The 27832-nt window shown below is 39.5% G+C and overlaps 1 protein-coding gene across 2 annotated transcripts; it reads right to left on the bottom strand.

Annotated features, from left to right (window-relative positions):
- Positions 1 to 386: 386 nt before the first annotated feature.
- On the bottom strand, positions 387 to 27832 carry LOC122667939 (sucrose synthase 2-like). 2 transcript variants are annotated; one of them, XM_043864429.1, is made up of 15 exons: positions 27645 to 27832; positions 27418 to 27550; positions 27144 to 27295; positions 26868 to 27060; positions 26475 to 26593; positions 26097 to 26313; positions 25806 to 25901; positions 25513 to 25686; positions 22508 to 22624; positions 22240 to 22406; positions 18651 to 18875; positions 17097 to 17418; positions 16753 to 16997; positions 16486 to 16645; positions 387 to 397 (listed from the first exon to the last, which is right to left on the bottom strand). In XM_043864429.1, exons 1-14 carry the CDS (start codon positions 27740 to 27742, stop codon positions 16489 to 16491), a joined length of 2415 nt encoding a protein of 804 aa, XP_043720364.1. In that variant the 5' UTR covers positions 27743 to 27832; the 3' UTR covers positions 387 to 397; positions 16486 to 16488. The 2 variants fall into 2 exon arrangements, with proteins under 2 accessions (XP_043720364.1, XP_043720363.1); XM_043864428.1 differs by lacking the exon at positions 387 to 397 and adding an exon at positions 16138 to 16239 and having other exon boundaries at positions 16507 to 16645.

The following is a 27832-nucleotide window of genomic DNA, read 5'->3' as shown; positions in this document are numbered from 1 at the left end:
GACCTGTGCAGGTATAAATAACACTGCTCACACCTGCTTCTACCACTGATTCATATGTTTTGTTAAGTTTTCTGCTCTCTGGTAGCCCAGAATAGCTAGGAACTGCCAAGGACTGTACCAGATCTGCCATGCAAGTATGATGCATGGAAGATCTGGGAGTTTTATAAGATTTTACAGGTCTGTTTTGCTAATCTTGGGACCGAAACCTGGCTGTGCATGGCTGCACTGCCCAGTTACATTGAGAACAGGTTGTTTGGAGCCCTAAATGCAAGCCCTGGCTGCATGGGACCAAACCCTATGTGAGGGCAGACTTGAATCAGTGTATTTCACTTATAATCAGCCTTACATGTGGCTGAAACCAAGTCTGGGATGTTGGGAAAATCGTGGTTACTATTTACTGGGCTGTCTGGGTAGCCTCAGGCAGCCAAGTGGTGGGCCCAGTTGAAAATCCACTTGGACCAGAGTGAAGATCACCCCAAGGGGTACCTAATACCCTAACATGCATGGGGAGAAGGTTTGGTCACTGCCCATGGCCAGCAACCTAGGAAACTCAGCCAGATTTCATTTTTGAAATCTCTGGGCAATGTAGACAATGCCCAGAGACATCGCCCAATGAATGGAAATTGACAGATTTGCTAACCTGGCTTGGGGGACCTCACCCATTGGCCATGAAACTGTATGGGAAGGTGGAAAATGACCTAAATACCCTTTCCCATGTCTGTTCATAGGAATAAATGCTTGGGAGCCCAAGTGGGCCCCTCAGGACTTGGAAACCCTACCTATGATTGGTCCTACAGTACTGTCAAGTTGGGGACAGCACTGTAAGCTTAATGTGACGTAGGGTCAGGTACTAATACTATAAATCACCATTTTACCCCTAGGCCACCATCTCTGGATGATGCACCGGGACATAAGCCTAAGGCCCAGTGCAAGGCCCAGAGAACTCCAAGTGGAGACAAATTACACACCGGGTCAACCTAGTGAGCTTAGATCAACTCTAGGACCTCCAAAAATAGTTGGAATATTAAAATGACAATTTCTGATTTATATCTAGGATTTGATCCCACGCTCGAGGCCTACAGGCAAACTGCGGCCGGAACTGAATTTGCAACTGAGTTCTTAGAACCAGACTCAGGTGAGTGAAGTATTATCATATATGCATGTGTAACTGTAATGCTATGCCGACAATTAAATTCTTAAATTATAAATGTTGTGTTATTTAATTCTATTCAATTACTCAAATTACTACACAATGATTGTCTGTTGATCAATACTGTGATTCTTATCTGATGATTGTGAATGTTAGACTAGATGTCGTAGTCGGCTTAGAAATGAGGCCGGTGGTAACCTGTAGTATAGGATATGGTTGACACCGCCCGACTCATACGATGCCATATAGACATGGGGCTAGAGTTTCATCACCCGTGCTAAGCACCCTTGCCAACAGGGGTTCAGGTGTTGGATAACTGTGAGGACTACCGTAAAACCCTAGAGGCATTTACACCGGGAAGCCTCAACACAGCTGGGATGCCCCAGGGCAGATTTGCTGGGAAGCCTCGGGCTAAAAGCTTGGGAAGCACCGAAAGGTGAATTTTTGGCAAAATGCCACATATGATAATTATGCACCGGTTCGGGTGATTTGATATTGAGTCAGTTACCTCACAGGAGTTAATCCAGAGGATCGATCGGGCTGACCTGGGTAGGGAGATGTTGGAGCCGGCTGATCTTCTCCGACAACTCAATGGGTGTATCGTGGGAAGGGGTAACCAAGCCCGCACCAGGGATATATGTATTGGGGATTGTAGTAGCACTAACCTAACTTAGCTGTATTGTTAGGTGGCTAATAATTAAACTGGGCTTGCATATCATGTAGGATCATGTGGATTATGGTTGCATGTGCATTCATGATGATATGTTTCGCTCATGAGCTCAGTGGGGCTCACACTCTGTTATATATATTTTTCTTTAGATGATTCTGTAGGTGGATGCCGCTGTGGCATGGAGGCTCATTTCGAGGAGGAGAGCCCTGGTTATTATGATGATATTGGTGTGGACCCCGACGGAGGTCATGCCGATGATGCGTGCATTCTCGGTGGTCATTGATGAGGACCGTTGAAGAGTGCACTTGATGCTTTTTGTCTTGGGGACTCCTTTTTGTTTTTGTTAGGAGTTTATTGCCATCTTGCCTATGGTGCAGTTTTAGTTTCATTTTCTTTTTGGGGTTGAGTTATCTCACCCTGTGTATATATATATATATATATGTATGTATTTCTTTCTTTTAGCTTTTGTCAGCTTTGTTTCTCTTTGTGGGTTGTATCTGGGTGGGAATGTTTCAGAACACTTTGTATATGTATATATCACCTCATTCCCGTATCACTACTTCTCTTTGTTTATTATAATTGTAGTTTATTTGCAACACTCTGATCTTGCTTATGGTAAAGTGATGAATGTGGGACCGTGAATGTAATAACTACTTCTAGATCTGTGGGATTTGGCGGATTGTCTTTACGCAATTCGGGTCACCTACCTAATCCTTCCAGGGGGTGGTTTGGGGTGTGACATCTACTCCCTTCCTTGGTGGTCCTAAGGCTTGGTCTTGAAGATTTTCACCTCTATTCACAAGGTAAGGTCCTCCTTCCTCTTTTCCTTAGTTTTTTCCAAATTTTCTTCTTAGGTTTCTAGGGTTTTTGCTAGTTTCTTCCTTTTTCTTCTTGGTTGAACACTTGGGGGTACGAATGGGGTGTTTTAAATCATGTCCCCACCACTTTACTATTGTTACATAAATGTGAGAACCCCAACAACATTGCCACCATCGATTCATGCTAGGGTTTGGATGAACCAAGCCCAAACCGAAATTTCTCCTACTATTTTGAAAAAAAAAACAGCATAAGGTTTTGAATGTACTAATGATTTCTCCTATGATCACTACTTATACTCGTTGGTTAGACCCTCTTACCCTTACCTTGGATTATCTAACCATTTCTAGGTAATGCCTAAAGTAGATTCCATCTTTATATGGGATTACCCCCAATTCTTGTTAATTAGGTGCGAGTACTCTTGTATATTGGTTTGAGTTAGCTTGCAGTTTTGCTTTCCTTCAAATTTTCTCCATTATCCTTGTTTAGTTTACTATTGAATTAACCTTTTTAGTGGTGTGAATGATTAAGAAGGTTTAATTCCATGCTTGCTGTATTATATATATATTTTTTTTTTTTGAAATGCCTTTGTGATAGGCTTTTGAGCCTTTGTTTCACCCATCTCCATTTGCTGTTTTAAATCTAGTTATGGATGGCTTGAGTTTTCATTTAGATTGATCTCAGCCTTCTCTTGTTTTCTTTTACTTGTGTGTAGATAAGTAATCACCATGGCTCCAAGGAACCAAAGAAATGCGGCCCCCGAAGTGACACCCTTCGATGCCAACTTATTTGTGTCTGCTAAAGCAGAGGGATTATACAATACAAATCTCCACAACAGAAGCATCCTTGTAGGAAGGAGTATCATGGTTAAGGAGTTCACTGCTTTCAGGGTGGGCCCAAGATTCGATTTACTGGGGTGGTTTAACATACTATCATTACCCCAGCTCTATTACCCTACGTTGGTCAGACAATTTTACTCCAACATGATCATCGTCATTGAGGGTGCGGGGAGGCGCCGAATCACTTCATTTGTAAAGGGAGTACCCATCTTGCTTGATGAGGTAGAGTTGGGAGCTATTCTTGATATGCCTCCCAATGGAGGTTTGATTTACCACCCTCCAGGGAAGGATCCACATTTGTGCATGGACTCAACTGTCTACAAACAGATGTACAAGACTCTCACCGGTGACACGTTCGATCATCGGGTGATCCTCACTAAATTCGGTTGCTCCCAGCATGTCTTGACTTACATTTCCAAGACCAACTTGATTTCGGCCAAGGGACACACCATTGAGCCTTCTCTTATGGCTGGTTTCCTCACACACGCTCTGAACACCGGTGAGCAAGTGAGTCTGCCCTATACTATCCTCAAGCATATGGGGGCAAGCGATGTCTCGGTCCCGGCGCAAGCTCCACCTACCATACGGGAGGCTACTCACCCAAATTTTCCTTCATTTTGGGGTGGACCTCGACAACGAGGTGGGGTCAGAAAGTTTCGAAGAGTCATTTGGGTACAATGCCCTACTCAGGATGCGTATCCCATACGAGACCTTCAATGATGGGGAGCCAGTTGAGCTAGAGGGAGATGAAGGGGCCCAGGAAGAAGAAGAAGAGGAAAGGGAAGGGCCAGTGCATCACACTATGGGTGGCTCCAGATCTGGGAGTATGGACATGGGTGTTGTCCTCACTGCTATAGGGCAACTGAGCACCCAAGTCACTCAACTGAACACAAGTATGGCACAGGGATTTGCTGACATCAGGGGTCAGTTCAGTGCTTATGACAGGAGATTTGAGAGGATTGAAAAAGATATTCATGACATCAATGCCTATCTTTACTACGAAGGCAATGATGAGGAGGAGGAGGATGAGGAGTACAGTGATGACATGGAGGACTAGGCTCCATAGTGTCAAAGTCATGTTTTGTTTTCTTGCTTCAGTATTGGGGTTGTTTTGAACTTTTTAGTTAGTTTTTAGCCTGTGTATGAACTTGTGGTTTCAGCTGTAATTTTGTAATCTTGTTTTGGTTTGGGGTTTGATGTACTTACCTCCAAGGGAGGTTTTTTTTTTTTTTTGTATGGCTCAGCTGAACTGGTATGGAATGGGCATGTATATATGGTCTTTTGTTTTCATTATAGTCTCCTATTATTTGCTATGTCTTCGGCTTTCACACCTAGCTAGTCCTCTTTCTATGTTCGCACACACATCATTTATTATCTTGAAAGCTTTTAAATTACCCTAGTTGTGCGGAGTAAATCAAGAATCCCTGTTGGACTGTGGTTGGTGCAGAGCCTCACGCTCTGATACCATACTGTCAAGCCCCCATTTCGATAAAGAATATAATAATAATAAAAGGGGTGACTGGGATGACACACTTCAGCCCAATACACTATCAGGATCATAGATACAGTGTCCCAATCCACAGTCCTAAACTAATATAAATGTCACATTAATATCAGAGTGCAAAAGAAGGTAAATAATTGCATTTCCAAGAGTAAGCATCAGTGCAGAAGAGTTTCAACCTTATGTGATATAGTAGTTTACACATTGTTTACACTGACTATGATATAACTATACAAAATAATAGTATAACACGAAAATGTTTTTACAAAAGCTTATAAGCCCCAAAAAGAATAAAAAAGGGGACCAAGTTCCAAGTAATCACTGTGCTCCATAAGAGCAATCATCGCATGGACATTCATCGCCATGCTCCTCGATCACATACTCTGGATCCTTGGATCCAATAGCATCATATCCCGAGGGCTCAACATCAAGACCGCAAGATAGCCAATACCTGTATCATCATCTAAAAAGATTGTGTACACGAGGGTTAGCTCCATTGAACCAATGAGGGGATGGGGATGCACATACACACAAAGCACAAATAGTCCATGATGAATGATATTATTAATTATTTTCCACCTAACACACAATGCTAGGGAAGTAGGTATATGCTACTATGATAATTTGGAAATACACTGTGGTTCCTTCCTTTCGATGCCACAGTGCAACCTCAATTATAACATGGGAGCCCGCGCCGATCGTAGTCATTACCACCCATAGGCAGACCCCAATAACCATTGCTACCTTGACTGGCCTCTCTAACTCTCCACAAAATCCGGTGCTCTGGTTACCCAATACCTAAACCCCTATTGGTAAGGGTCGTAGCATAGGGGACTGTTCCTAACCACAGTTATATTACATGAGTTCCATCATGTCGAGAGGTAATCCGGGTGTATCAACGTCCTATTCCATCTAACACCCGGGTACTGGCACAACACGGCGCATCCAGACAAAATGTCATGCATATCATTAGTTCAAATAATTCAGGATTCCGGTACCAGCACTTCCCGGCACCGAAACCCAACACAGTCCACATCATAATCCATATCACAAGTACCCAATAGCAATATATGCAATAATGCAAGCATGATTATGATGATGAAATTAACAATATGTATATATATGAATAGATGCATATAGGCAAGCCCAAACAAGACCCAAACCCAATCACTTGTCATCTGCATATCGTTTGGTGTGGTTATTAAGGTTTGCTCCAGTGCACGCTCTCCCGCTCTACTTTGGTCGCCTAGGGATGCATGAAGGAGGGTGTTAGCAGGTGTAGATGGGTCCTATGAGGATCCCCAAGTGTCATTGTTACATAATTCAAAAGACAACAGGGACGGAAGCAAGGACAGAAGTAGTGCCACTGGATCCGTTCCTGGTTTTGCCCAGGCTCTGGGTCAAAATACAAGGGACGAAACATCGGGCGAAATCTTAATCATGGTTCCATCCGTTGTTCCATCAATACCCTATGGAATTACTAAAAGGTTTGAAACATCAGACGGAATCAGTCAGGGTAGTTCCATCCTTTGTTCCACCTAGGCTATGACCAATTTATATGGGACGGAACTACGGATAGAGGCCCGATGCCTGGTTCCGTTCGTGGTTCCGCCCAAGGTAAAACATGCATTCCAACAGTTTTCATCTCCCAGCCCTTTTCCTTGGGAACCATTAGCCACAAGGGCACAATGTCACCAACCACCTATGGGTTCGAGGTCTCACAAGAAATCCAACTCCCATGGTCCAAATCTAGGGTTTAGAGTTGAGGGAGCCATAGAACAGCAACATAGTTGCAATGGGGTTTTATGGGGGTGCAAATGGAAGAGGAGAACCCATTAATGGAGTCCATTTAACAACCAAGTCCACACCTTGGATTCCAAGTGGAACCCTAGGCCGATTTCTCCCATTGTGAGGTTTTCCCCCAAGGTTAAATGGAACAATGGGGAGGGGAGGGGGAGGGGGAGGGGGAGGGGGAGGGGAGAGGGAGGGGAGCTTACCTTAGTCACTTGGAGACCACGAATCACCTCCAAGCAATCAAGTCCTTCCACCCAAACCTTCTTCTCCTCCTTCCTTTCTCTTCTCTTCACTCTTCAATGCCCAAATGTTGGTAGTTGAGAAATGAATAGCCAATAAAGGCTAATGGTCTTTAGTATTAAATTTAGTCCTTAGGGCCCGTTTGGTTTAGTCCTTAAGTCATGAAACCTATTTTTTGTCCAAGTTAGGCCTCGTGGGCCCACTTACATGGCCCAACAATGTAAGTGAAAGTCAAGGGTGGGGTCCACCATGCTTGGGAGCATAGTCACAATGTCAGGGACACGGGGATGTGGGCCCCACATGAGAAAACATACAAATCAACCATAACAGCACGGACGGACGATCGGACGGAAGCAGTAAAGGTGGCTCCGTCCGTTGTTCTACCCCTGCTGTCAAGGCCGAAATCCACATTAGAGGTTGTGGGGCCTTGGCCCACACCTCAAGGACATCAAGGAGTGGCTGACCACATGAGAGTTAGGGAAAAACCATGCCCGATGTACAGAGTTCCTGGACCCCGAACAACACTCTCTTTTCGATGCACACGGCACAGAGGCACCACTTGTTGATACACACAGCCATCGGGTTCTCCTGCGATCCTCTTCACTTTTGAGACAAGTGCTAGGAGGGCAATCTAGGAAATCGCCATCCACGAACCTTCCCCAGTCTCGGTTAAAGAACCTCTCCTCAATCGGGAGTCCGGTGCTTCGATCGATGATCTGATGAGTTGGTTTGACGGCCATCGCAAATAATTCCCCGACATACTCTGCTGCCTCACCTATGTGGCACAATAGTATAATATTATATTAGGGTTTTGGGTGCAGTTGTAACATCTATAATCAAAAAAAGTTGCTTGATTACAAAGATACTTTTGCACTTGTGTCTAAGTTAGTTATTGTCCGTTGCCTCCTTGCCATCACTGTTTCTTGTAATTGGCATCTCCATCAACATGATGCTAATAATGAATTTTTGCATGACGATCTAGAAAAGAAAGTATATATGAAACTTCCACCTTGGTCTTCTCGACAGGGAAACAAATTCTAGTTTGCTATCTTCGCAAATCCTTATATGGTTTCAAACAGGCTTCATGACAATGGTTTGCCAAGTTTTATGTTGCTGGGTTGATGTAGGCCTAGATCACAAGTCTGATCAATTCAAGGCACCAATATAATAGGAAAGATGATCAAGAGACTATTTCACAATTTGGGCAGCAAAGCAGCACTAAATTCTGAAGAAAAAAAAATCCAGAATATTTGCCCTATTTTGGTCAATAGTGAGCTTAGTTCACTTTCCATATTTGGGTTTTGGAAGATTAGGAATTCTGGATTTTATTTTCTAATGGGCGATATCAACTAAAAGTCTAAAAGCCTCCTAGGGATTTTTGGAAATTCCCCTCCATAAGTTTCAGTAAGTTTTGAGCAACAAACAGAGAAGATTTGGACAATTTGGCCAGTTACAATTTAGAAGGTGTCTTGAAGCTTCCCAATAATACATAAGGAGATCTTGCCCCCGACCGATTTAGTTTTTTAGGAGATTTTATTTTCAATAAATAAATTAGATATATATTTTGACAAGAAACCTACCTTAGTAAAGGTTACCTCGTTTAAGTTTATTTTCTCTACGAATTCTCAACTATAGGATTTAGGTTTTTATTTTATAATCTTAATTAGCCGTAGGTTTCAATTAAGTTTTGGTTTCTTATAAATTGTAAGAGTTTTGCTCATTGAAAATAGAGTGAACAGAAATTTGAATTTGTTTTTGGCAGACATATTGAGTGTATAAACCTTTGAAACTACAGAGAGTTTCACAGCATCCTTGAAGAGTTGCAGCTTTTCTTTTGAAACCTTGAAAGTTTCGCTATAGTTTGGTAGAACTGTAGCTTTCCCCTTTCGATTGTCTTTCTCTTTTGTGCTCGTGTTACACAATTGCACACCTGGTAAAGTGTGTTCTTGACTCTCCTGATCCTTAGTTTTCAATGAGGCTGCATTATTACACTCAATCCCAGACAGATTACAACATCGTTAAATCCACCAACAAAAATTTCAATGCCATTCTTGTTTATGATGGCGACATCATTGTAGTTGGTATTGATCTAAAAAAAATTTAGTTAGTTGAGGATTTTCTTCATTCAAAATTTTACATCAAGAATCTCGGACTGCCTTAAATATTTCCTTAGCATTAGCATTGAGATTGCACGCTCTAAACATGGTCTTTATTTTAGTCAACACAAATATGCACTTGAAATTCTTGATGAATCAGGTTTATTGGGGTCCCACCCTTTCTCTTTTCCAATGGAACAACATTTGAAACCAACCAAATCAGGTGGTGATCGTTTGGATGATCCTTCTAGTTATCCTCGATTAGTTGAACGTTTGATTTATCTCACAATTACTAACCCTGACCTGGTTCACTCTATTCATATTCTTAGTCAATTCCTCGACAAGCCATGAAAGCCACATCATGATGTTGTTGTTCGGCTCCTTCGATATCTACCAGCATATTGTATATTGTGATACCGACTGGGCCCATTATGCCGATTCACACACATCCATTATTGGTTATTGTGTTCTCTTGGGATGCCTTTCTGATTCCATGGAAGTCCCAAAAATAGAGCAGTGTATCTTGTTCCTCCATTGAGGCTGAATACTATGCCATGACTAGTTCTACTTGTGAGATTACTTGGATTACATATTTGCTTACAGATCTCGATGTCAAGCATTCTGAACCAGCCATCTTATACTGTGACAATCAAGCAGCATTGCATATTGTAGCTAACCCTGTTTTTTACGAAATTGTCACCTTGTTCATGAAAAATTGTGAGCTGGATTAATGAGCATGGGTAAGAAATGTCACTATTCAACAAGTACACCCATATTCAAATCGAATTAAACATATTTCCCTCAACAAGCATCATTGATATAAATGGATATATGGGTAAGATGGGTTGGTATAAATGTCTTCACCCTTTCCATCCCCAATTAACTACGTAGGGGTGATTTGAGATTGAAGTAGCTAAAAAGGGCCAAGAATATGCCTAAAATGCATCTAAGAGAAGTGTTGAGGATAGACATGCATAGCTTAGGATTAATAACAAGTATACCTTTGAACCAGGAGGCTTGAACCCTAGATCTCCTAGTATCAATGGGCTTTTACACCACAAGCTACCAAATGCACTAGGCACTTGTTCACACAAAAGATCCATGTAACCGACCCTATCTAGTTGAGATAAAGACCGAGTTAAGTTGAATTATATAATGTAAAGGTATTTATGTAATATCCCTTTATATGTTCTAATATAATCCTACTTGTATTAATGCCCAGGCTGTGAGGGGCAATCTAGTAATTAGCCCATCTGACCTAAACCCTAGTTTTTCTATATATACTAGCTGGAGGCAGCAGTCTGGGTATTCCAAACTAGATACTCAGGGTGTAATGCTTTAAGCAACCTTGTGCTTAAAACCCTAACCCTAACAATCTTAAAGCATTAGGATATTTGTTTTCCTGCGATCAAGATCGGCTTTGGATTTTGGATTTACAATTTGTTTTTGAGAGATCGTTTTGGCGTTCGTCATTCTCGTTCACGGCTTTTGTCCAACTGTTCGTACATCATCTTCGATCTAACTCGAGCCAGCAAACGATTTTGGAGAACGCAACTAAAGGTTTGATGTTTTGAAAAAAAAAAAAAAGAGGATACTTTTGATTTGATTTATCAAATCTTATTGGGTTCGGCCAATATCTACCAGCAGCCAGTACTAACGTGTACGGTACCAGCGTCGACACCACTGCAACTCCGCGATCTTTTTCTCCGTTATCTAAATTCAGGGTTCTCCATCTCAGGTGTGACTGTTCCTTGAGCATTTATTTTTTTTATTTGAACTTTTGCTTGGGCATATAAACAAATCACTTAATATGGAGAAACATGCTGTTCCAATTGAGATGATCAAATTGGAAAGCTTTAGTGGCTCTGAGTTCAGTTCTTGGAAAAGGAGGACTCAGTTTGGACTGAAGTACCTCAATATTTTCTACACTGTAGTAAATAAATTTTCTGATTGTATGGACCTAACTGAAGCCCAATGGATAAGTGACGAAGACTTTTGCAAAGACTACCTATTGAACTGCCATCGATAGGCGCAGAGACCTATAGTAAATATGAGACTCGCAAAAGAGATTTGGGAAAACCTAGAAGCCCAATTCAAAAAGGAAGACCTATCAAAAACTCACTTGGTTGACAAGTTTATGGACTTCAAGTTTCAAGAAGATAAGGAGATACTTCCACAAGTAACAGACTTTGAGAACTTGAGAACAAAATTGAACCAAGAAAACATCCCCGTTGTTGATGCATTCTTAGTGGGTGCAATTATCTTTAAGTTACCCTCTACCTGGCATTCCTTTAAAACTGAGATGCACAGAAAGAAAACACAAGTGGGGCTGGATGATCTCAAACGGTTCATTAGAATCGAAGATGAGAACAGAGCCAGGAATAACTTGGAGATGGTGAAACAACAACAGGCATCTGCCAATTTGGTTTCACAACCCAAGAAATATCCTAGGCAATCCAAGCCACCTAAGAAAGAACCCCAACAGTTGGAGGCCAAAAAGACTAATTTTAAAAAGAGGGGCAAGTGCCGCAACTGTGGAAAGTGGGGTCACTATGCATCTGAGTGTAGGGGTCCTAAGAAAGGGAACACTGACACACCACAGAAGGAAGTTCACATGCTGATGGACAAGACTGAGCCTACTAACTTTGTTGCCATGGTTGGCAAGGGTAAGAGGTTGGCCAGTACATCTTCAGATTGGTGGTTAGACTCTGGAACGACTTGTCATGTTTGCAATAGCAAGGACCTGCTCACTGATGTTATTCAAGTAGCAGAGGCTGTCACTGTTGCAAATGGAGACTTCGTGGAAGTGGCTCAACAAGGGACAGCGAACCTGGTTCTATCATCAGGTAAAATATTAACTTTGAAAAATGTTAAAATCTTTCCTGATTTTGAAAAGAATTTAATTTCCATTGGAATTTTGGTTGATGCTGGCATGTCTATTACTTTTAGTAGTGGTAGAGTAACATTGTCTGTTAACTCCTTTTATTTTGGATGTGCTTATAATTTGAATGGTATGTTTAGGTTGAGTTTAGCTAATGAGACAATAAACCAGGTTAACCATAATTCACTTGATCCCAAAATACTACATTGTAGGTTAGGGCATGTGAACTATAAGAAAATGCTCAAACTAGCTAAAACTCATAATTTACCATTAGACACTTCAATTAGATTTAACAGATGTGAAGTGTATGCTCAAACTAAAATAACTAGAAAATCGTTCAGACCGTTTTCTAGGAGCACTCAACTTCTTGAACTTATACATTCTGACATTTGTGACTTTAAAAGCTACACAACTAGAGGAGGTCGGAAGTATTTGATAACATTTATAGACGATTTTTCTAGATACTGTCATTTATACCTGTTAAAATCTAAAGATGAAGCTTTTGAAAAATTTAAAATTTTCAAGAATAGGGTAGAAAATCAGTTGAACTTGAAAATTAAAAGATTTAGAAGTGATAGGGGAGGAGAATACAAATTGACAGAGTTCAAGGAATTCTGTGCCTCTGCAGGCATAATCCTTGAAACTACTGCTCCTTACTCACCTCAATCAAATGGCATAGCTGAAAGAAAGAACAGGACGTTAACAGAGATGTTAAACTCCATGTTATTGACAGCTGGTATGCCCTCTTGCTATTGGGGAGAAGCAGTGTTGACTGCAAATCACATTCTAAATAGACTATCACATTCAAAATTGACTTCTACACCTTATGAACTATGGCATAATCATCCCTGTAGATATGACACTCTTAAGGTTTGGGGCTGTATAGCTTATGTTAGGATACAAGACCCTAGGAGACCTAAGGTGGGAACTAGAACAAACACTTGTGTATATCTAGGTTGTACAGAAGACAGTGCTGCAGACCAATTTTTGGATCTATCAACCAATGTGGTGATAGAATCTAGGGATGCTATATTCTTTGAGGATAAATTCCTTAGAGATAAAGGCCTGACCTTGCCTGGTTTGGTCAAGTGGTTACTGGAATCACCTTTGGAATCAACCAATTGTTTCGACACTACTCCCACAATGCTCCTTGAATCGAATCTAGAAGAGTATCTACTAGAGATCGAGTACCCAAGAATTTTGGTGAGAATTTTGTGACCTACCATTTAAAGGCTGATCCATCCACCTATAAGGAAGCGATGAGATCTAGGGACTCCTTGTTATGGAAAGAAGCCATTGATGAGGAAATGAGCTCTTTAATACAGAATGAGACCTGGCACCTTGTTGATCTGCCTAGAGGGGCCAAGACAATAGGGTGTAAGTGGGTACTGAAGAAGAAACTTAATCCGGATGGGTCTATAGCCAGGTATAAAGCACGATTAGTAGCTAAAGGCTATAAACAGGTGAGAGGGATAGATTATTTTGACATCTACTCCCCGGTCTGCCATTTGGCAACAATAAGGATTCTTCTTGCCATAGCATCTATTGAGCACTATGTTGTGCATCAAATGGATGTAAAAACGGCTTTCCTTAATGGAGATCTAACAGAAGAAATCTACATGAACCAACCTGAAGGGTTTGTCATGGAAGGTTCTGAAAAAAGAGTTTGTAAATTAAACAAATCTCTCTATGGTCTTAAATAAACACCTAAATTGTGGCATGAGAAGTTTGACAAGACAGTAAAGAGCCTTGGTTTTCAAACCAGCAACTCGGATAAGTGCCTTTATTTTTTTTCTGAGTCAAACAAGGTCGCGATTATTTGCTTGTATGTACACGACATGTTGATTCTAGGTTCTGATCTCTCTGTAGTGAGTGACATTAAAGAAACCTTGTCCAAAGAATTCGATATGAAAGATCTTGGTGTGGTAGACACCATTCTTGGAATGAGAGTAAGCTTCAGTGAGCAAGGGATCACCCTTAGTCAGACTCATTACATTGAGAAGCTACTTTCTAGTTGGGGATACAGTGATTGTAAACCGATTGAGACACCCTATGACTACAACAAACGGTTGAAACCTAACACAGGTGACACCATGAATCAGTTAGATTATTCTAAACTGATTGGTAGTCTCATGTATGCAATGAGTTGCACTAGGCCAGACATAGCCTTTACGGTAGGCATGCTGAGTCGTTTCACTAGTAATCCTGGAAAAGAGCATTGGGATGCCCTATCGAGGCTGATGAGATACCTTAAGGGTACTCAAGGTTATGCTTTATGTTATAATGGACATCCTCCAACTTTGGAAGGATATTCTGATGCATCTTGGTGCTCAGATTTGGGAGACAGCAGATCCACCAGTGGTTATGTATTTACACTAGGAGGAGCAGCTGTAGCATGAAAATCCAAAAGACAGACTAGTATTGCTCTGTCATCTATGGAATCGAACTTTATGCTCTAGCTTCATGGGAGATGAAGCAGAGTGGATAAAGGATCTGATCATGGATATTCCATTGAGGAGTTTTAAGTTAAACTCTATATCTATATTCTGTGATAATCAAGCAACCAAGACGATTGTGAATAACTCACTCTTTAATGGTAAGAGGAGACACATCAGGCTGAAACAGGCTATGCTGAATTATAGAACAGAACAAGGGATTATCACTTTGATTGATGTGAGATCGAAGGATAATACGGCAGATGCCCTTACAAAGGGATTGAACAAAGATCGAACATTCAAAACTACAGGGGAGATGGGGTTAAAGACCATTTAGTCGGTCTTAACCTAACCCAATATTATTTTGAATTATTCGAATCTCATCTAGCCTTGGTAAGCATTCGGGACGATTTACATGTTTCGAGATAACTTAGTTAGGTTACTAAGTATGGGGGTTTGTGAAACCATTCCAAACTTGATGGTGTAGCAAATTTTCATGTGAAGTCTCCTTACTTTGTTATTCCACAAAGGAATATGAAAAAATGTCTGATATGTTTCAATGATATTGTGCTAGTCTTTATGTCATTCCAAATTTGATGACATGTCTTTCATAGTATGGTGTACCATTCCAAATTTGATGATACAACATAAATCTATGACTGATATGACGAATACAGTATTCCAAATGGAAACATGGTATGGTCCTTATGATAGAGACTATATAGGATCGAGTTCTTGTAAAGAAACTTGACGATGATGCTTATTGTTTTTTGATTTACCTTCAGCCATATATGAAATATACTAAGTTCTTATTGTTGAACTAGATACTATTGTGCAAATGATTGAATTCATAATATCTTATGAAATTCATATTTGACAAATTACAGAGAATGGCGAAGATGGAGGAGAACGGTTGAATCTGGATCTCGATGAGGATGACTTACTTGATGAGTAAAGTCACATGGATTGCAAGGACTTTTTCTTTTGATTATTTCTTTTGGTTTAGCCACTTACATGTGGAACTTCGGATTTATTGTTGGGTTTAGTTTTGATCTAAAACCCTAGTTTTATTTCTTGAAGTTTACTTATTTCTTATTTGATTTATTGGATTATTGATATTCAATTTATATTGATTCAATTACTGATTGAATAATGGTTCCTATACATGTGTAATGGATATATGTAGAACATAGGAGGAGATTGTAAGGGTATTTATGTAATATCCCTTTATATGTTCTAATATAATCCTACTTGTATTAATGCCCAGGCTGTGAGGGGCAATCTAGTAATTAGCCCATCTGACCTAAACCCTAGTTTTTCTATATATACTAGCTGGAGGCAGCAGTCTGGGTATTCCAAACTAGATACTCAGGGTGTAATGCTTTAAGCAACCTTGTGCTTAAAACCCTAACCCTAACATATAAAAACGATTGGTGATGGATACCATAAATGATAAAAAAAAAACCACAAATGTATCTCAGGGATATGTTGTCCACGACCTAATGGTATTAACACAGACCATCCAAATTTTTTTTCTTCCTGGAATCAATACTTTTAGTGCTAAAGACAAACTACAATGAGGAAGAGACTCTTGCAGCCAACATACATTAATTAAGACCTACAAGAAATGTACATACATTCTACTTCAAGGGAACTAACTTGAAGATGAACTGTAGCAGCGGATTCACGGTTGACAATTTGAGAAACACAAGCATCAACAGAGGACTTTATTTACCAGGGACTTTATTCAAATTCCGTTATAACCATTCAAAACAGCACCTAGTCTAGATATCAACCGCCAGTGGAACGGAATTTGCCTGCAAAAAAAAGAAAAAAATTCAAGTAAGGTGAAACAGTTCTCCCAATGATTAATCAATATATCATGGTAAAGCACAACTATTTTACTCTAACCATCCATTTCAATTTGTTATGTTGAAGCTCATTAGTTATTGTTAAAATGGACACTAACCACAGTATGCAACTGTGCTTCTCATGCCAATCTAAGCTCTCAAATGGGGCAGAAAGCAAAAGCGTTCCTTAAGTTTTATCATTCATTTCAGTACACCTTAGGAAAAGTCCCTCACCAGGTCCCGGAACTTTAAAATATAGAACATCTCCAGATAGCGCCGGGTCTCTCGCCTTTCAAGCTTTGACACATACTTCCAGAATCCATATACTCCAGCTAATGTCATTAGCCTGTCCGAATATTTCTTCCATGTGTACCTGCAAAATTTTAAGGTGACACGGTAACTAAGGGAAATAAAAATTGCACCACATCAAAATATGCAAGTGTTTTAAGTACCAACAGAATCAGAAAGGGAAGGATAGACCTTTCATAAATTCGCTTCAGTCCTCCCTCAGAGATCTTGTCCCATGTGCTGGGATCCTTCTTGCACTGTTCAAAGAATTCAGCCATAAGTTCAGCTGCTTGATCAGGGCGATATGGATCACTATGGAAGCCTGAGATACCGTGCTCAATTATCTCAGCAGGACCTCCATGACGAGTTGCAAATGCTGGAAGGCCTGAAGTCATGGCCTCGACAACAGTAAGCCCAAAAGCTTCATAGAAAGCAGGCTGTATTGAAGCAAAGAGCAAAGTCAAAAAAGAAGACAAAATGCAAGGTGTGTGTGGAGGAGAGAGAATGGATTAAAGAAGGCAACAAACACTATTTACCTGAATAAAGGCACCTCTTGTGTCAGCAATGTAGCGATAAAACTCACCATTGCGTGCTCGATTCATTTGGATTGATATCCAACGGAACTGGTTATCCAACTTGTATTTCTTTATGAGGAAATGCATCTTCCCAATCTCTTCAATTTCTTCACGGTCATTGGACTTCTTCACATCAATATAACCACCAATCACAACCAGGTTTACAAGTTCCCTTAATTTGGCATTCTTACCGTAAAGCTCAACCAGGCCTGTCATATTTTTCACTCTGTCAAGTCTAGCCATGGAAAAGATGATGGGCTTCGATCGATCACTCAACATTCCACTGTGTCATATAAATTCAGATTAAGAACTGAAAATATTTATTATTAATTGCAACATCAATTGTTGTTAATCTTAGTTATTTTCAACCTATAACCATGTAATTAAAATATTAGTGAGATCGATTGGTGGTAACTTAGAACAGCTACATCTGGTAACTTACATTCTCCTCAATAAGCTAAAGATGCATCAGTAGTGAATCAAATTTAAATAAATATAGTTCCCAAGTTATGCTCTTTCTCATTTAAGATTATTCAATGGATCATCTGCAGATTTTATTTCAATCCTGGCAAAATCTTGGTATGAGGCCCTAATTGTTCTTCTTAAGGTCTGGGACATTTGCTTTCTGTCCATGACCGAAGTATGTTTAGACTGGTCCAACCTAAGAGATTGCTAGAATCAGATCTAACAAAAAAAACGACTTTTTTTTTTTTATTTTAATAACTTGAATAATCCATAAGAAAATTTTCAAGGCAGCCTCTTGAAACTTTCAAAAGTGACTCATAGATCGGGTGGTTAGAAATCATCTGACCATCTTGATTCACTATGTATAGAATCTTTTAAATAGGACCGAACCATATGTTGATTCTACAGGAATTGAATACATGGGAGCTGAGCATCAGACTCAAGACATTCCATACATTCTGTTAAATAAATCCAGGCAGAGCTACTGATTGAACCAGTCAAAACATGATTTACAGCACACACAAGCATCTCCGAATCAAGAATTTCCAAAACTAGACGAGTAATTTCAATAAAGCCTCAAAAAACTTGTACAGATCCAGATGGTAAAAAATGATCCAGTCAGCCTGATTCTTTTAGGTCAGACCCAACCACCAATTATTCATGTTTGGGACACTAGACCATATAGCATACTGTAGCCGCACTCAATATGTATATATAAAATTTATAATATAAAACCAGGCAGAGTTACTAAACTGACTCGGCTAAAAGATGTGACGTTTAATAGTAACTGAAAGGGAAATGCCACTGGCATGTACATAGTATGTGCATAAGAGCTAGCTACACATGGTTGGGATCCCATTCCATTTAGCGGGTCACACTTCACTATTGGGACAGGCTTCACCTTCATTTAATGTGAGTGGTTTTAGCATTGTTTATAACTGAAAGCTACATGAACAATGAAAAGACTTGAACAATCCAAACAAAAAGAAAGCATCATTTTCATAATTTATTTATTTAATATTAGAGAAGGCAATATCAAAACATACTCACATGTGCTCATCATTTTGCTCAGGATCATATAAAAGCTTTTCGATTGAACCATGCAAGGCATAAAGTCTCTTTTCCTTCTCTGAGTATGGGAAGTATATGGTCATATCTGCCCCAGGGGAGACTATATTGAACTTTGGATCGAAAACATCAATACCATGAACAACTCGGTAGAGCCCTGGAAGAGTGAAAGCTGAGTGGCTCTCATACTGCCCAACGGTATTCTTGCTGAGAAAAAAAAGGATACAAGATTAACCATCTTTGAGAGTAGCAGATCCATTGTAACACAATTGCACTAACATGCGAGCACCTCCAAGTACCAATATGCCATTATACAATTAGGCACAATCATGGAAAACAACATCGTGATGCATCCGGTACTAATATCTTTACAATTTATGGACTGAAGAAAAAAAGTGTGTCCCAGTGCATGAGGCTCCCGCTACTGCAGTGTCTGGGAGGGGCAAATGTAAGCAGCCTCACCCCCCCCCCCCCCCTTGCTTCACAGGAGAGGCTGTTTCCAATTATGGACTGACAAAACTCAGTTAAAAAAAAATAACAAAGGATGCTGATGTGTGAAGATAACCCGTTTCATGAATCTACCCAATTAAAACAAATAAGCAAACCATGAAGTAACATATGGGCAAAGGAAACCAGGGTGAAGATAGAACATGATAAGATTAATTTGAGGTAAATTTTTTTTGACTGCAGAAAAACAGGATAACTTACACGAAGCAAAGACTAAAATAATTATAATGACCAAGCATCCAAGTGCACTACAAGAAGCAAGAAAGAAAAAGAAGAAGAAACTAAAGTAGATCGGGATACTTCAGAAAGCATGGGACTAGAAAACAATATGTATCATGGGCATTGATATAAAGAGAAATATTGACTACTACATTAAATGAAATCATTACTACTATATTAAATGATAAAGATCGTTCAATTCCTTCGAAGTCATAGGATCCTTGTTTCTCATTCAAGAAACTGCTCCTTCCACTCTGTTCTAGAGAGTGACTAGGGCAAATTCAGTCATTTTCTCATGTTCCAATTCAGCACTTTCCCTTTTTTATTATTTTCAAAGGAGAAGATAATTCTTTTTACCGACATATGCAAATCCATCACAATATTATAATATGACCAAGAGATCTTTCTAGATCATCCATTGCTCCTCATTCTTGTGACACCACCCATGAGAGCGATGTTAACCATCGGTCCTTGAAGCATATTCTCAAATCTGCTAATCTATGGATGTCACAATGGGGGTATGCATGGATGTTCCTATTTGACATCTTGTCTGGGCTACTGAATTTATGTTCTTAATTTCCTAGCTTGGATACTTTGCGGGATTTGATTGAAACTTTAGAATGGGCTCATGAAAGAATGTCTTTGGCTAATTAAAATTGACGGAGAGATAAACCATTAGTCTTTCTATGTGTTGACACTTGACAGAAAATGTACCAACAGAACAGAGTTATCTTGATCAACATCCAAGGAAGTCTCAGGAGAATGTACATCTATGATCCACAAACACAAATACAAAATGCAACTAATGATGGACTTAGTAGAAATAGAAATTCATGACTTCACTGGGTTCATCATGGAATTGGATTCGGTTGAGCTTTCGGGGTTGACTACCATCCTGATTTGTAGATTGTAGCTTCTATGTCTGAATCTATGATGGCCTCTCATATTTGCATGGAAGGTATCATGATTGGTCTGAGAACATTGTTTCAGATGTCTATGTTCATCATGAATAACTTACTAATAAAAATTCCAGGTTAACGGTTTGAGCAAGTTAAAATATAAGAACTTGTGAACCATCCAGTCTTAGTAGTCTCCTAGTGTTCAGTGCATCTTGAAACAGAGGCTTTGCCAAGTCAATGGGACTGCTGGAGATCTAGCCATACAACACTACAAATCGCATAATGAATTGGACAACTAAAATAATAATCAATAAAAGCTTAATCAATTAATCAATAAAATAAAAACAAACTACAACAACAACTCAGCTTTATCCCAACTAAATGGGGTTGGCTACATTGATCCTTACCCTCCAATCAGCTCTGTTCTAGGTCATACTTGACACAAGGCCTAAGCTACGCATGTCTTTCCTCACCACTCCTTCTAGAGTTATTTTAAGTTTGCCCTGGATTTTTTAGCTCCTTCAATTTGAACCAAATCACTCTTCCGTACTGGAACATCAAAAGGCGTCCGTTGAACATGGCCATGCCACCTCAAACGACTTTATCGTAGCTTATTATGTATCGGAGCTACTCACAGATCAGCTCTAATATGATTCCTTACTTTAACCTTCCAAGTTTTGCTACATATCCATCTCAACATCCTCATCTCAGCTACACTGAATTTATCTATATGATGCTTCTTAACTGCCCAACATTCCACACCATACATCATAGCCAGTCATATAACCGTCCTATAAATTTTTTCTTTAAATTTGAAAGAAATACGTTGATCACATACCGCTCCAAACACACCTCTCCACTTCATCCATCATATTTTAATTCTTTGTGAAACATCATCCTCTGTATCACCTTCTTTATTTATGATTTGAGTCCGGATTCCTAAGATAATCATTTTTCGGAATCTCCCTCTCATTAATTTTCAGCACCTCATTATTTGTCCTATCTTAACAAAAGTTACACACCATATACTCTGTCTGTGTTCTATTTATCTTAGAACCTTTTGATTCCAAGATTGATATCCATAACTCCAACTTGGTGTTATTCCTTGCTCTTGTCTCATCCACAAAACAATATCATCAGCAAAAAGCATACACCAAAGAACCTCATCCTAAATGTCTCTAGTTAAATCATCCATGATAAGCTCAAACAAAATCAAGGGCTTAAAGCCGATCCTTGGTGTAACCCAATTGTAATTGAAAATTCACTACTTTGATCCCCCACAATTCTTATGTTGCCACCACACTATTATACATATTTTTAATTATGCCCACATATTTACTTGAAGCACTTCTCTTCTTTAGTACTTGCTAGATTAACTCTATAGGGACTCTTATCATAAGCTTTTTCTAGGTCAACAAAGACCATATGGAGATCTTCTTGCAATCTCTAAATCTTTCCATGAGTCTCCCAAGTAAAAATAGCTTTTGTTGTGGATCTTCTTGGCATAAAACTAAAGAGTAGGCCATTTAAGCCCTAATACTAGAAGCAATCCACATATACAATTACTAGTTGTAAAGAGAGACAATTACAAAAAAGACAGGAAGTTCACATGGAAAACAATTAAATAAAGTCTCTATTCCAGGAATAAATATTGAATCTATTTTCAACCACACAAGGGTTGCTGAAGAAACCAGTATGAAAAGTCAATTGCAGTAGCATAAAACAGGAGAAGATTAGATTACACATTAGGGAGTACTACATCAAAGGACCATATAAAATGAGCATGAATTAAATAATTAAAGGATTATAATTGATCTTTTGTCAGTCAACAGTACAGCACAAGGATTTTCATCTTGAAGTAACAGTATACGCTAACAGGTAAGACAAATAAATATGCTTGCATGCAAATTCATTAAGATATCTAACAAGCCAAAAAATGGACTTACCTTCCTGCAATCTCTTGGTATGTACTGGTGATTATAAAGTCTGCATGGTTCATAGCAAGAATATCAGCAGTAAATTGGCACGAGAAATGGTACTTGTCCTCGTATTTTTTCCAATATATGTCTGAATCTGGATATTTTGTTTTCTCCAGTGCATGTGCAATTGTACACTGCACACAAACCATTCAAAATTTTCAAAGTAAAATTTGGTTCTTAATAGTTTAACTAACAATGGTATGCATAAACATGCAATCAGATAATGATAAAAGACCTGTGTGACTCCAAGCTTATAAGCCAGTAATGATGCAACGAGATTCCCATCACTATAATTGCCAATTATCAGATCTGGAATAGCCTGTAACTCAGCAGCAATTTCACTTGATACATCCTACAATATTCAAATGTTAGATATAGCCCATAAACATGAAAGCAAGCACACACACACACACACACACACAAACAGTGGCAATTTCACTTGATACATCCTAATCACAATATTCAACTGTTAGAGATAAGCCACACACACACCCTCACCCACACACAGATAATAGTTTTTTCAGTTTATTTTACTTCACTCGAATTGCAGAATAATAAAATGATGGGAGAGGGTTCCCCACGATGCCAGCATGGGGAGGAATCTGCACATCACACAAATGGTTGTACTGAAAAAGACATCATCCACATGGGACCCACATATTATGCAGTCCTAGATTGGTTGAGGACCAACTAAGAGCCAATTAATCAGGATCTGTTATGAACAGGTATCGGCTAGGTCAAAATAGGGTTTTTGGAGAAATTAGGATTAGGGTTTGATGTATGGGTTATGTCAAGTTGATGTAGGGGAGTCTATCAGTGAAGGTCCTGAGATGTTTTGATGGAGGGAAGTATGTAAACTTGAATAGGCAGCACATTAGGGTTAGGGTTTTGGGTTTTTAGAAAAGGAAAAGATGGATTTCTAGGGTTTGGCTGGACAGAAGTAAACCAAACTTGAATGGTTTTCTTAAAAGGGTATGAGGGATAATCGTCAGATTTGTAGACTGTTTTGACGATTGGTTTGGGCTGGGCAAAATTATGGTTGTTGGGAAATTCAAAATAAAAAAGGGGGAAAGGTAGGGTAGAGGATTAGGAGAAGAAGATTGGGGATGGGGATTGTTTCCAACTCACTGTTGTTGCAGGGAATCCTTGATAGCAGCTTGTTGATGGGAGGAACTCGAATAAAAATCGAATCTTTGACAAAAACTAGAAAGTAGAACTTGAAGAGAACCACCCAGGCTTCAGACAGCAGAGTGTCGATTGGATCAGACACGAATGCCACCCGGGTTTCACACCGCAAGGTGTCGATTGGATCAAAACACCAACCCCACCAGCCTTGATCAAACACAAGACAATCTCCAAGGGAGAGAACAAAGTTGCAGAGCAGCTTGAGCAGAATTTTCTAAAACAGTGAGGTAAAGAGGCGCCCCACGATTAGCTTTATTTATATTGGCCAAAGGCCTAAATTCCTATTCAGACTAGACTAAGAAGCCCCTACCCGACCTTATTACAATTCACAGCCTCTCTAAAATTCGTGGAGAGGTGTGGACCCAAACTTATAATCTAAACAAATAATAGAAACTGACTCACCTAGCCCTAGACTTATTCCCATCAATATAAGCCTCTTTTGGTGATGTATCTGCATCACATATTCAAAGCAGGAGAGAGAAAAAAAACTATGTGAGAGGGAAATTGCACTCTGTCATCATGGAGAAGTTTTTCCCCTAAAATGATATTTAATATACACTGCAGCTAGTTCTAAGAAATTAGTATTTTCTTCTATAATGAAACAATGAAAAGAAAATCACCAACTCTATGCAAGGATCTAAGAGAAACTACTTGGAAATAAAATATGGAAACCTCATCACCTGAATGTATAAATTTACACATTTTTTTATGACTCTATGCAGAGTGCCTTAATGCCTAATTACGGATGAAGCTGATCAATTTTTAGTCTAAACAGGATATCACCTCCTAACTTACTAATATCTTAAAATTGCTATGAAACTTTTCGGTATGGTACGAAAAGAAAACAAATTTCAATTTTAACTTCGGTACACCTAAGAGAGGATGTCTCTTCAATTCATTAAGAACAAAGGGGTAGGGACTACATACATCTCTCCCTGGTGTACCTTAACATTCTTGTTTCTAATATTAGTGCCAAAGAAGATGTCTAATATCATCTGTGGTAAATTTCTCTTCACATGTCCATCTAGAGTGCAATAATGCAAAAACAATGTTGCCAAGCTAATTTTGCAAACACTCCTATAACAGTCCACATCACAGAGATCTCCCCTAAAGGTTAAAATTGATCCCAATGGGTGTGGTACCATCATATTGATTGTAGGAAGAAGCAAAAGTCAGAACTGAGAATAGGGGGCATCCAAAAATAAATGACTTAAATAAGTGGGTTACAATCTTGTTGATTACTGTGAAAAGCAAGTCAGAGCTGAGAAGCAGGGACATCCAAAAAAAATGATTGACTGAGTGAGTGAAAGGTTGTAAAAAAGAAGAGGAGGAAGAAGAAGAAGAAAGTGATAAGAATAGAAGAATGAAGCAAAAGTGAGAAGCAAAAGCTTCTGAAATACGTAGGCACAGTGTGGGTATATTCCTGGGCACAGTTCCTAACATTACTGGTCTTCCTAGTAATAGAGGGTCCTGCTACCAGGATCAATAGGAAAACTCAGAAACTGTGTTTGGGGATCTAACTAGTGCCTTTTTCTTTGGACAACTGTCCAGACTTGTCTCCATATTCTCTTCATACCAAAAATAACAATTAATTAAAGAAATAAATAGTTAGGCAGTAGACCTTCACATATGAAGCAGGGGAGAACAATCAATCATAACCACTCTTAGCAACAAAGTGGTCGGAAGGTAAGTATCCTGTGTTCCTTAATACCCAAATCTTCCAAGAACAACGTTTATATTTAATATGTCAAATATCAGTAGTGCTTTTTGACTCTGTATTGGGAGTTGCAAACTGTTCATGCTTGATATGCAAAAGGTTAACCAATTGTTATAGAAGTAAGTTCAAGGATATGCATTTTTCACAAATTGAGTTTCTTCAATATGATCCACATTTTCTAGCAGTTTCAGCCTGTTTCACCAAGCGATAAACTGCAGTTTACAAGCAAAATCTTGGATACAAAGAAACCCACATCCAACAAAAAGTGTTTGACTTATGAAGAATTACTAAGTGGAGGGAAGGAACAGTTCAAGTTGTCATTATTAAAAAGACCATACCTCCGCAAACCTTTCCAGGTATGGCCATACATCAAATCTCGATATCCATTTACGAAGAATCCCTTTCTCACTTCTAAATGGCACCCGCAAAATGTATGTATTTTCTGTTCCACCAATTTTCTCAAGACGTTGGTTGCATGTCGTCCCTTTTGCATCAGGTATTAGTCGTGTCACCTTGCATCGATCATTAGTAAAGAATTAGATGGAAAACCATGAAGAGAACCTATAGGAAACAAAGTAGAGGATACTGATTATCAGGTCTATGTTGTGAGAAGCAAAGGAAATATACATACCACAAGAATCCTAGGAGTAATATCCAAGCCTTGCTTCTTCATTCTCAAAATCATTTCATTCTCCAAGGCACGCACTTGGTCCAGTATATAAACAACCTGTGTAATAATTACAAAATCTGAGCAGATTGTCATTCTCATGTTCATAAACATTAAAACTGGCAGACAGATAAATGTCTTTTAATGCACATAAGTGGAGATATATTATCAGATATTTAACAAACAAAAGAATATAGATTGCAGGGTAAAAAAAGGCGCAACAAGGTCCAGAAACATAAGCATTGATGACAATACCTGCCCACCAGTGTCAGGCAAACCCAAGACTTTTGCTTGGCCAAAGTATCCATGTGGGGATAGAACGACAACATTGAACACCATTGGAATCCTCCCAAGGAAGGTCTCCAAAACAGATGGATCAGGTGCTTGAAGGATGTCAGAAAGTAGATGTATTGTCTCAGAAACACGTTCTGCATTATCACCCCAACCTCTTTCAAAACCCATTTCCTGGAATCTGCTTATGAGGGGATGAACCATAAATGAGAATCAAACCACTCTAAGCAATTGAATTGTGTATCGGGTAGGCAATATAAACCCTTAGAAACAAATGACAGACAATACAACATGATGAATACAGAGGCAGATGCACACAAACATGGATTAAGCAGAGCTTACCTATGCTCAAAATCACAATAAGGTGCCTCTGGCGGGAGTTTTGAAAGATAATCCTCTGCTTTTGCCAAGGCAGACTGGAGTCTGGATACACTGGTAATGCGATTATTCAGCATCATTGCCTGCACACCGTATTAATTGAAGTTACATTACTCAGCTCTAAGGTTTTACAGCATTGGCAACAAAGTTGTTCTACACCAGAGTTTGCCCATCCTTCACAGTTGATTCTATCTTTTCCCCTCTCCATTGTATTTGATATCTTCTAAAACTACGGAAGGCAGGGAAATTGGGGGGGGAAATAGAAGTTATGAAGCACTAGAGCATGGCATGGCGTGCAGATTGGTCAGGAGAAACAGAGAGCAAAAGAGGAGCAGAGCAATTCGATTGCAGACTTACTTGCCCCTTGTATTTGTGGGCTCGGAGAAAATCAACCAAAGGCTCCAAACAGTCTTTGTTACGGAACATAATTGAAGAGAGGTGACGGTTGAGGAATTGAACACCGTTGCCGATGTACGATGGCCGGCTTGGGCGAGGAAACGACGCGTTGAAAGGTTCAAAATCGAGTTCGAGCACGAAAGGATCATCGCGTCTGACTCTGAAACAAATTTTAAACGTCAAGATTTCAGAGACAATGATACTGAAAAGGATTAAAAGAGACGAACAATTACTCACTCTCCATCAACGAGTTCCTCCTTGAAGCGAAGATAGTCAGAGACACTCAATTGTTCAACACTGAGGTCGTCAACGTTAACACGAACAAAATCCCAAACGCCGGGCCCTGGACGAACCGCTATAGCGACGAACGGCGGAAGAACTATAGCTTCCTAAAATCAACGCCATGGAGATTTCAGATAAAGCAGAAATTAAAAAAAAAAAAAAAAAAAAAAAAAAAAACTGATGTAATTGATTCAGTAAAATTTGCGGAAGAGTAGAACCGTTAAGCCACCTGAGCGAATTCTAAGACTTCACTTAAGGGGCAATCATCAAGCTTTTGCTTTCCTTTATCTTCTTCGACAACGTCGGCTAACGCGTCAAGGAGGTGATGCGGTTGCAGAATCCCTTTCCCCTTGGCAACATACCTGAATAAATGAATATAGAAAAGAATGAGAAAGTGTGAAAGGAAATTCAAAACCCGAAGTTTCTGAAAGTCAAAGAAAGGAAAGGAAGGAGAACCTGGAAATGAGAGAAACGAGTTGGTTACGGTGAGCAGAGAGGGTGTCTTCGACCTTCTCTCGGGCGCTGGGCAATCGTCCAAGTTTAGGATTCGGCATGATCTTTGCGATCCTTCACTATCAGAAAGTAGTAATCAGTAACAAATAACAAAGCAAACCTCACTCCTTTCTTCCTCTGCTACGGATTTC

The sequence above is a fragment of the Telopea speciosissima genome, chromosome 7 (assembly GCF_018873765.1).
Source record: "Telopea speciosissima isolate NSW1024214 ecotype Mountain lineage chromosome 7, Tspe_v1, whole genome shotgun sequence".
In the NCBI taxonomy this organism is placed as follows: Eukaryota; Viridiplantae; Streptophyta; class Magnoliopsida; order Proteales; family Proteaceae; genus Telopea; species Telopea speciosissima.
This window is presented reverse-complemented; position numbering and strand designations above follow the sequence as displayed.

Coding starts and splice junctions, on each gene's coding strand:
- LOC122667939 (XM_043864428.1), bottom strand. CDS start 27,742: ATGCCGAATCCTAAACTTGGACGATTGCCCAGCGCCCGAGAGAAGGTC. Junction 27,551..27,644: donor CTCGTTTCTCTCATTTCCAG/GTTCTCCTTCCT, acceptor TCATTTATTCAG/GTATGTTGCCAAGGGGAAAG. Junction 27,296..27,417: donor AAGTCTTAGAATTCGCTCAG/GTGGCTTAACGG, acceptor CGTTGATTTTAG/GAAGCTATAGTTCTTCCGCC.